An 11,085-nucleotide genomic window follows, 5' to 3' on the forward strand; every position below is an offset into this window, starting at 1 on the left:
GCATCGGTCCATTGAACCAAACTAATATGAACATTTGGATTTTTTCCTATTTTTCTTTCTCTTTGCATTAGTGTATCACAACAATACAAAGAAATTTAAGAAAAATTGAGTGAAAAAAACATAAAAGAAATATAAAACAGGAAGTCAGGTAAGAAGCATTCATTGAAAACATATCATCTTTAACACTATTGGCTTCTAGATTAGCAAGAGAAATAGTAAAGGACAAAATAGCCTACAAGTTTAAAAAAAAGCTGTAGGAATAACATTTGATTAATGGAACAACTTTTTGAAAGATGGAAGAGAAGACAATACTCTTTACCATGTTCCGGTCTCCTTCCACTCCCTTTTCCTCACCATAAAGAAGCACTTGTCTGATGAAGTCAGATTCTAGGACACCCATGGTGCCCAAGTTTATTAATCTCCTAAGGTATAATCTTCAAATATCCCTCCTAACACATTTCAAGAACCTATGCAACCTGAAAGAAGGCAACTGCTGTGCAGAAACCTTCAAGACAGTCCATTGTAACTCCTCTGAACCACACTGCACCCTAAGCCACCTCATATAGAAATTCCTGGGCCACCAGCAGGGTTGGGCTATGTGTTTAAAGCCCCTGCTCGTGGGTGCATGTTTTATGGCATTATTTATTTGTTTGTTTATTTTTTTCATCAGTTGAAGTGGAAAGCCAATCCATAACCTGGTAAGCATTCTTCTCTTTCTCTCTCTCTCCCTCTCTCTCTTGCATTTCGTTCTCTTTTCTTCTTAACCATGATGTTCAGGTAGTCTTTTGTTGGTTGAAAGGTGACAAGATGTCAATTTGTGGATTTAGTAGGAGAGAGGGAGGGGCAGTTTGGGGCCTGTAGGCTAAGCCATGTGCTACAGCTCAGTTTCCTTGGAGGTACTTCACTGGGGTGGGGATGGAATGTCCCAGACACAGGATGGTACCATGCTTTCCATTTAGCATAATTCATATATATTTCTTCCTAATGGATACTGCATGTGGAAGAATAATTCTCATTTGTGCTAAGTTTTAGATAAGCCAATGTCCTTAGCTACAGATAGCTCTAACTCCTAAGACCATAACTGGACAAATCAATCTTGATATGGCTTAAACAATGACTAATTCTACTGTCGGTAGTAAAACCAAGATAATCCGATGGGACAGACATTCACTTATTACTTCATTCATGCTGTGATTCCACATCTCTCTATTTATTGATCATGGATTGTCAGAAGGATGTCTAGAGGTTGCCTTTATAACATTTCTGTGTGCAACCAATGTCTGACCCACTTGCTTCCCCAGTGACCACCATGGCTTCTATTGTTCTTCCCTGAAGACACTCTATGTAGGGCGAGACAATGATGGCTAGGCAGCTGCTCTATAAGAAAGTTCTGCCCCGATCTGTCATCATTGCCACCACTGAAATAGATGCAGCATCAAGAATGCTCAAGGTGAGACTAAATGGGAAACCACTTTCAGAAGTCAAGAATATTTTATCTCTCTCTAGATTTTTTTAGTCTCTCTAATATGTTAAATATGAAATATACTATTCCCTGTGGCAATAAAAATATGAGCATAAGGCTTTTCTTTAAGGGGCTCACATGCTAACAGAAGAGACAGAATGCACAAAAATAAAACAGCAAGGAAAGTGAGACTGCAATTTGGAACTGGGGATTCCAAACAGGAATCTGAATATTATGGTTGGATAAGGTCTGAAGTCGTGATGACATGTTGTTATTAGATATAAGGTGAATGGAGCAGAAATAGAATCCCCTTTCCTTGAGGGGAATGTTCTCATACAATTCTGTGAATTTCAGTTCTTTGCTCCTAATATATTTGAAATTACCTACTTGGAATAACCACTTTCTCTGCATCTGCTCTAGCAGCCATGGTCACTACAGTATCTTCATTTAGTGTACTTCAAGCTTGTTTCGTCCAAATCTCCAGCCCCACTCTCACTCTCTGCTCCCTCCTGTATTCATCCTAAATATACTTGCTTAAGCCTACAGTTTTAAACCATAACACTTCCCCAATTGATACAATAACAATCCAGCTAGAGCTGGTGGGGCTCCAAACCTCACTGGATGTGGAATGGAGCTTAGAGGTGGCTTGGGTAAGGCCTGGCCTCTGAGGGAATCTTGATTTTACTTGAACAAAAGGAAGTAACGAATAGAGGAAGATTTGGAGAATAGAAAAACTGAGTAAGAGACAGTCTCTGCACTTAAAGGAGCTAAAGTCCAATATGGTACCATGGCATATAGGGGAGGGTGGTGTTATATGGCTCGTTCCTGAATTATACACATCCTAACACTGTAAACCACTCCAGGAGAAGGTATGAACCTGAAGAGGGAGGAGCCAGGATTTCCTTCTGAGCATCTGAGATAACACTTGGAGGAGAAATAGGATAAACTGGGAAGGGCAACCAACACAGAAGATGGGGTGTGCTCATAGCTCTCTTTTTCATATCTCTAGTCCCTGGGATTTTTCAGATTCATGAAATGAAAGAATGGACAGGAAACGTTGCAATGAAAAAAAACATAACTGTGTCCCTCTACTGCTATAGACTATGATTGTTAGATTAGTGTATATTTGAATCCTCACATTCACTTTTGCTTCAAAATAGAGGAATTGCAGTGGAATTAAAATTTCAGCTTTAGTACCACTTCTTATGTGTAAACTTTAACTTCACTATTATCCTTTAAGGTAGTGTTTTCAGATGAATGCTGAAAGTGTTTCTTGGGTCTTATAATCAGTGTAAAACATTTAGATTTGAGTTAAGGAGTACCTTTGCATATGACCTCTGCCCATGAGCATTTGAAGACCCTGTAAATCCTAAGATAGTTTACTGGTAATCCTCAACCTAATATATTCTTTTGCTTTATTTTAAATTACACACAGATTAGAAAGTACAGTACAAATTTTATTGCTCAGTGGCCAAATCTGTAGGATTATTTTGGAGCAAAACATTTTACTCTTCAAGAAGTGGCTGTGGAAGGCTAGTTTATTGCATGACAACCTCTGGGGTTTGGTAGGTGCCTCCCTTCCTGCTTAAAATGTACCAGCATCACAGATACCTTTATTTTAGTTATTTACAAATATTGCCAGAAAACACTTCTGCTATGAATTTGGTTTTGAAGTTTAAAATCCTTGATAATCAACATTTGTACTCCAGTTCAAAAAATCAGCAATAAGTAAACAGCAAGTCATTTTCACGTGAAATGAGAAAGAATTCGATGTCAGTCCTGTACTTCTCTAGAAACAGGAAGCTAAATCTCTCAGTACAATATTACCTTTTCTGGACACTTCAGCAGACCCTGAATCCTTGTTTAAAGGGGGCGTAAATCCCCATTCTCTGTTTTATTAATATTGTTTAGGGATAATTTGGTAACAGGAAATTTAGCTTGACATGGTAACTTAGGTTTTCCAGGACACTTTCATCCCTATAGCTGCCTTTTCCCACCCACCCCAAACCGAATTGCCTGTTTGAAATATCAGGCTGTTTGCTAAGGGAGATGAATCTTTCTGTGTCTGAGAAGTACACATAGTTTTCTAACTCAGCATCTCTCTTTTTTCAGCACCTGTTTTTCTCTCTAGAGGAGTTTCATTACTACTTCTGCACAGAGAGGATGAACAAACCTTTAATTAAATTGCTTGAAATTTCAGTGATGATATTTTTAAAAATGATTATACATCTATTCTTTAAATATTTTCCCTTAACTGCTAGAATGAACTCTCTACATTTCAATGGTGGATAGTATAATATAATAAAGCATTTATTACAATATGTTTAATGAGGCTCTGATTTCTATGTTACGAAAGCACGCAAAGTGTCCAATGCTTATGAATAACACGAAAGAGACATTGTTAAGCTTTTAATAAGGACTTTTCTTTTTGTAAATCCACAGTGCCTACAACCTATAACATAGATTCATATTTTATGGCCAAAAAGTAGCATGACATTGGAAATAATACAGAGACTGGGCATTTTTTCTCATTAAAAATCATAGGCTTAAATTTACACAATGGATATTCTCAACCAGTACCCTACACAGAAGAGAAAGCTGTTGCAGAAGTACAATATTCAGGTAGGGTAAGAGTGAAAAAGTCTCTTATGCATGTTCCTATATTGCGTGCTCTGTCCCCATTTAATATCTGCTAGACAAGTCACAAAGGCCTCCCAGGGGATAGCAACAGATGATCTCTTTGAAGGTTTTCCTCAGTTCTTGACTCCGGAGTGCATAAATCAGAGGATCGATGATTGAATTACACATGATCAGTATGAGATACAAGTTAAAGTGAGACATGAAGCACACACAATATGGATTCTGAGGACAAGAGATGTAGAATATTAAGTGGAGGAAGAATGGGGCCCAGCAGACAACAAAGACGCCAATCAGGATGGTCAAGGTAATCGCTCCCTTCATATTGGCACCTTGACGGATGGCACCAGTGCCGGGGAGGACAGCAATCCTCTTAATGTGAAGCCTGGCCATCAGGAACATGTGGACATAGAGAGAAGCCATGAGAGCCAGCATGGTGAAGAACATGGTGATGAGGCAGATGATGACAGCACTACTATCTGAGTAAATGATGAACAAAATGCCTGAAACCGTGCAAGCTGCCCAGATACAACTTATGATGATCCCAACCCGCTTAACTGTCATAATGTTATGGTACTGGAGAGCATAGAAGATAGTAAAGTACCTGTCCACTGCAATCGAAAGCAGGCTGCAAATGGATGCAAGCAAGGAGCTACAGATCACCGAGTCAATGACATTATCAATATTCACTGTGAAACTCTGTGCATCCGTATCTGTACTGTTTAATAGGGTGATGACAATGGTTTCTGATCCATTTGAAACGCTCACCAGCATATCAGCCACAGCCAGGCTGCAGATGAAAAAGTACATGGGTGAATGCAGATTCTTGTTCTTGGCTATTGCCACAATCACTAAGATATTCTCCAACAAGCTGATGACACCCAGAGTCACAAAAACCTCAGGAGAGACAAAAAGTTGCTCGTAGCACCCTCCATCAGAGTAGCCTTTTCCAAGGGACTCACTGGCATTGCTGTGCAGTCTGTAACTGCTGCGGTTCCAGAGGTGCAGAGAAGTGTGCATCCCACGGTGGGTGGAGTTCACCATGCTGGCAGGAGAATTCCAGTGTCCCCCTGAATTGATTTAACCTCCTGGGTCAGGGAGTCGTCTCAGTTATTTCCTCCAAGTCTTTATCTGTCTGAAAGTTGTGAGGCTAAAATTGCCATGCCTGCTGTGAGTAAATGTCACAAGTCCAGAGCTTGACATGGAGTTTTTAGTCTCTTTTAGGTACGACTCTAATCATCATCACTTTAAAATCTTGGGCTTCAAAATATTCATTCTCAGTTGAAAGAGTCTGCTCTTTGCTTTCTTGTTCTCACTTCTGCTTTAACTTTAATCTTATGCATTCAAGTCTGTTCAAAATAATTTTCCTAGAAGCTGCCATGCCATTGGGAGACGAATCTGTGCGCACATGCTCACATCGGCTGCCTCTCGGAAGCTTGTTTCCAGCCTGAGCGTTGCTTTGAGTGTTAGGGGCTGTAGGCGCCAGCTGCTGATTTTTATGATGTGTGGAGAGAAAAAAAACATGTTCACGGTGGCTCCTCCTCTGCTTCCTTCTGACCAATCCCAATGCAATGGGAGTCTGTGAGACAGGATTATGTTTCGGAGACACAAATTGCAGGGTGACACAGATTCAGATGCAGAAGCTCCTGAAGTCTGAAGTCGAGAAGCAAGCCGGATAAGAGACTGAATTTCCCTTTTTAAGTTTTCAAGGAAACAACTTGATCCCTAGAGGCCATTCTGTGATATCAAAACAAGCTATCTTCAGGCAGCGAGGTTCATTCTTATGTAAAAGACATCATGTGTGTGTGTAAAATGAAATGGAAAGTATACTGTCCTATGTTCCTGAAACAGATACTCTGCTTTTTGGCTAGGATACTGAATTTATTTACCGTCTTAATTTTTTGTTTTTATTAAGAACCCAGCCAGTAGTGGTTCAATTAAAATACCTGAAAAACGGAGAGGATATTTAATGATACAGATAGACATGGTATGGCTGGAAGAACTATGTAGGTAGCTATAAATTATGAATGGGTTCAAAAGGGGTTGATTTTAATGCACTAATATCCCATATTTCTCTATTGAAGAGTTTGTGTTATAGCTGAAAAAAGGTGCTTTTTATTTACAATATTTTAAACTCATACGGCATTAATGTAACTATGCTTACACTGAACTCAGGAAAATAATAAGCTGCATTCTGTTTTTTTTTTAAGCAACTTTTTTTTAAACCTCCATAGTTTAATGTTTTGTAAGTTGAACCGACAAATACCTTAGTAACTTTACTTATCAAGCCAAGATTGGTGATACTAGTTATTTATTGAAGTTTCTGAATATTTTGCTTAAGGTGGTTTGAAAGATGGCAGCAAAGTTACTTTCCAAATTAATTGAACAACAGATTATACAAAATTTTGTATATTCTTTTCTTCTATGATTATTTTTGGTTTTAGTGCTCTATAGTTTGTAGCTGCTTATTTCAGGGTTAATTCTGAATCTTAGAATCTTACTTAGATTGGGAATGTATCCTCTTTCCTTTTGTGACAGAGACAGTACTAAGTATTGTTCCTGAGCATTGAGATAAATTAACATCTTCCATCCACCTTTGGAATTGGGTAGGACCTTATGACTAAATTCTAGCTAATGGCATGTTGACAGTGAGGCTCATCGCATTAGCTCTTTCATAATTTTACACAAGTTTTCTCTCCTGTCTTTGAAATCGCATGTTACAGGTGGCAGGACCATATCATGAAAGGAGCCTGTCTCTTGAATGATTGCACAGAGCAGAACTCACACCTCCAACTCCCTTCCCCTGTATTTCTGAATGCCTAATCATCTGTATATTGTACAATGCTGGAATGGGCTTTCCTGAACATCATGAGCTGGAAATAATCTTACCTTCCTCTTGCCTTATTTTTTCTCTTTTTAAAAATTGACATGTAATTCACATACCAAAAAAAATCACCTCTTTAGTAATTAAATGGATTTTTGGGGGAATATATTCACAGAGTTGTGCCATAATCATCACTTTCTATTTCTAAAACATTTTCATTATCCCATTAGCAGTTGCTCCCCATTTTACCCTTTCCTTATCCTCTAGAAACTGCTAATCTACTTTCTGTCTCTATCAATGTGCCTATTTTAGACATTTTATATGATTGAAATAATGCAATATGTGGCCTTTTGTGGCTCACTGTTTTCATGTAGCATAATATTTTCAAGGTTTGCTTACACTATAATGTGAATCAGAATTTGATTTTTAAAAAATTGAAACAGGATCTTGCTCTGTCACCCAGGCTGGAGTGCAGTGGCATGATCATGGCTCACTAGATTCAGGTGATCCTCCTACTTGAGCCTCCTGAGTAGCTGGAACTAAGTGTACCTCCACACCCAGCTAGCTTTTAAAAAAAATTTTATAGAGATTGAATCTCATTATGTTGTCCAGGCTGGTCTCAAACTCTTGGGCTCAAACGATATTCCCATCTCGGTTTCTCCAAGTGCTGAGATTACAGGCATGAGCCACTGCGCCCAGTTTTGATTTGCTTTTATGGCTGAGTAATATTCCATTGTATGTATACATTTATATATATATATATATATATATATATATATTTTTTTTTTTTTTTTTTTTTTTTTTTTTTGAGACGGAGTCTCGCTCTGTCACCCAGGCTGGAGTGCAGTGGTGCAATCTCAGCTCACTGCAAGCTCTGCCTCCTGGGTTCACGCCATTCTCCTGCCTCTGCCTCCCAAGTAGCTGGGACTACAGGTGCCCACCACCGCACCTTGCTAATTTCTTGTATTTTTAGTAGAGATGGGGTTTCACCGTGGTCTCGATCTCCTGACCTCATGATCCGCCTGCCTCGGCCTCCCAAAGTGCTGGGATTACAGGCATGAGCCACTGCACCTGGCTGTATACATTATGTTTTTAAATTTATTCATCAGTTGAGGAACATTTGGGTTATTTCCAGTTTTGGCTATCACGAATTATGCTGCTAGGAATATTTATGGACAAATTCTTATGTGACATAAGATTTCAATTCTTTTGGATACACAACCAGGAATGGAATTGCTGAATCATATGATAACTCTGTTTCTTGTTTTGAGGAACTGCCAAAATGTTTTCTGAAGTGGCTGCACCATTTGACATTTCCAGTTAGCAATGTATGAGGGTTCAAATCTCTTCACATTCTTGCTAGCACTTGCTATTGTCCATCTTTTTTATTTTAGCCATCATAAGGATATGAAGTGAACTCTCATTATACTTTTGATTTTCATTTCCCTAATGCCTAATGATGCTGAAGATGATTTTACATCCTTACCAGTTACTTGTGTAATAATCTTTGGAGAAATGCTTATTCAAATCGTTTGCTCATTTTTAATTGGATTTTTTTAAATTATTGAGTTGTAGTGGCTCTTTACATATTCTGGGTACTTTTGCCATTTCCATTATTGATAGTGTTCTTGAAACCACAAACCTTTTAATTACGATGATGTTAAATTTATCAAATTTTTTTGGTTGCCTGAGCTTTTGGGATCATATTTAAAAAAGGATTGCCTAACCCATGGTTATTAAAGTTTACACTTATATTTTGATATCTTCTGTTTGATGAGAAATTGTTCTCATAATTTCCTTTAATTTGTAAATATAGTTTTCACTAATCCTTTGAACATGTTTGAACTGATTTAAAGGCTTTATATATTAAGTGCAACATCTAGACTTCCCCAGGAACAATTTCTGCTTACTTCCTTTTCCTAATGTGTATGGGCTATATTTTCTTATTTATTTGCCTGCATTTTATTTATTCATTTTTGTTAGAAATGGGGAATTTTGAATAATACAATCCAGCAACCCTGAAAATCAGATTTTCTCTCTTACCCAGGGTTTGTTGTTGTTGTTGTTTGTTATTGTTGTTGTTCAGTAATTTTTCTTAAATAATTCTAAAAAGTCTGTATTCTTTGTCTTGTATAATCAATGAGGTCTCTGCTCTGATAGCTGATTGGTCAGCTGATAAGTGGACAGAGATTTCCTTAGATGTCAGGAACTAACATCTCCCCTACTCATTGCTGAGAGACTCTGTATCCATGGTGGGCATGCCTTTGACACTTAGCCAGGCACTGGGCAACTCTGCCTTGGCCTTACCTTCTGCTTACACACAGCCACAAAGGTCAGCCAGAGGTGAGAACTCAAGGCCTTCTTAGTTTTTGTTGTTGTTGTTGTTGTTGTTGTTTCTGATCATAAGCACAGTCCTGCATGTATGTACGGCTTTCTAGATTCTCAGGAATATATTAGAGTTTTAATAAATTCCTATGGACATCTCATTTTCTTGAGCTTTTTCTTTTAAGCTTTTTGAATAGCTGATTTTTTTCGCCAACTTCTATCCATTGCCTCAGGCAGCCATGATGTTAAGCAGTTGTTCTGATTGTTTTCAACAAATGTCCCTGAGGAAAAGACTGTTCTCCGTGGGTGAGTTCTGAGTTAGGTCAAATTAGAAACCCCTGCAAGTAGAGTTTGTCAGGAAACCAACAGATAGGTCAAAATAATGATGGCATATCTGGTAACGGGAATGGAGCTTTGAAGAAGATCCAACCCCATTTTGCACCCTCCATTTCCTGCTAGGCTGCTGCTTTTAAACATTTTTATAGGATGTTAGTTGTCAAAGCTACTGCAGAGCTGGTGAGTTGGGAATGGGAAAATATGTCTAGTTAAAATGCTGCAAGTTTCACTCTTCTTACTGCAATTTAGCCATTTTCCTGAATAAATTTACCTTGGGTTATTTGAAGTATTCGTCAATTTTCAGAGTTCTGAAAGTGTTAATTCTGACAAGCTTTGCAAGTGCTCTGGTTGTTTTAACTGATGAGAGAATTTTCAATCATCCTGATGCTATCATTTCCACTCTCATCTTCCATCTATTGCCTTTTATCTGAAAAAAGATTAAATTATATTAGATTCATCTATGGCAATTTTCTTCCTTAACAGACTCTCTAATAAATGATCAAATAGTTATTTCATACTTATTCTAAATCCTATATAAACGTTGCATATAAAAACAGAATAAAAGAACTGGTTAAAAATTTGAATAAAATAAAAATGTTAATTTAGAAATAATAGGTGAAATTAGTAATAAAGAACAAAATTAATTACTCCCTTAAAATTTTTTCCCATAAAAATGTTTTATTTATGAACAAAAGGATCACACTGAAGTCCCAGAAAATTACATACCCTCAACATCAAAAATTTAATCACTGGGTGTAGATTTATAAGATCTTTATTGTAAGGTTAATTGTGCTGAAAAGGTGATCTCGAATATGGTATTTTATTTGTCTGCCATGGTTCATATTTCTCTACGAGCCAGAAGAAATACAACCAGCAATATTAGACACATTGATAGTATTTTTGAAAATTTATTTCAGATTTCTTTTGTAATCCTCACAAAATTGAATTAGAACATAATTTATTTCTGTTCTGAGAGAAAAATCTTGTTTTACATTTTATAACAATAAATGGGAAACATTAATATAGAAAAATGTTTACCAAACTATGCTACATGGAACACTGTTTTTAGTTGTTAAGTTTTTCCACCACAAAATATTAATGAAAGAGAATGCTCTAATGTCAAATAATTTTTAAAATATTGCAAACTCATTGCCCTCTTGAAGTTTGAGAGTTTACATCAGCAAACAAAGTTTCAGAAATTGCCTAATACAAAAATAAACATTGCTTAACCCCCACATTTCTTGAACTTGTTGGAACATAGAACCCTCCTTCGTCCACTTTTATTTTCAAGTACCTATTACACTCATTTCTGTTATAATGCTTGTTTTGAAATGTAAATTTGTTCCAAACTTAATTCATATATCAGGGAACATTTTGAGCATAGGATAAATTGTGTATTTTTGCGCAGTTTTGTCTAAGAGAGACAGTAGGTGAATGGGGAAAAGTGCATCTGGTTGAACCAAGACACGGGAGCATGCAAAACACACACACCTCAAACAAT

The 11,085-nt window shown here is 37.4% G+C and overlaps 1 protein-coding gene across 1 annotated transcript; it reads right to left on the minus strand.

Moving 5' to 3' along the window:
* Positions 1 to 3,856: 3,856 nt before the first annotated feature.
* On the minus strand, positions 3,857 to 5,567 carry MC4R (melanocortin 4 receptor). The gene has a single exon (XM_004059486.4). The coding sequence runs from the start codon at positions 5,141 to 5,143 to the stop codon at positions 4,145 to 4,147; it is 999 nt and encodes a 332-aa protein (XP_004059534.1). The 5' UTR covers positions 5,144 to 5,567; the 3' UTR covers positions 3,857 to 4,144.
* Positions 5,568 to 11,085: the final 5,518 nt, after the last annotated feature.

Source organism: Gorilla gorilla, chromosome 17 (assembly GCF_029281585.2).
Source record: "Gorilla gorilla gorilla isolate KB3781 chromosome 17, NHGRI_mGorGor1-v2.1_pri, whole genome shotgun sequence".
NCBI classification, from domain to species: Eukaryota; Metazoa; Chordata; class Mammalia; order Primates; family Hominidae; genus Gorilla; species Gorilla gorilla.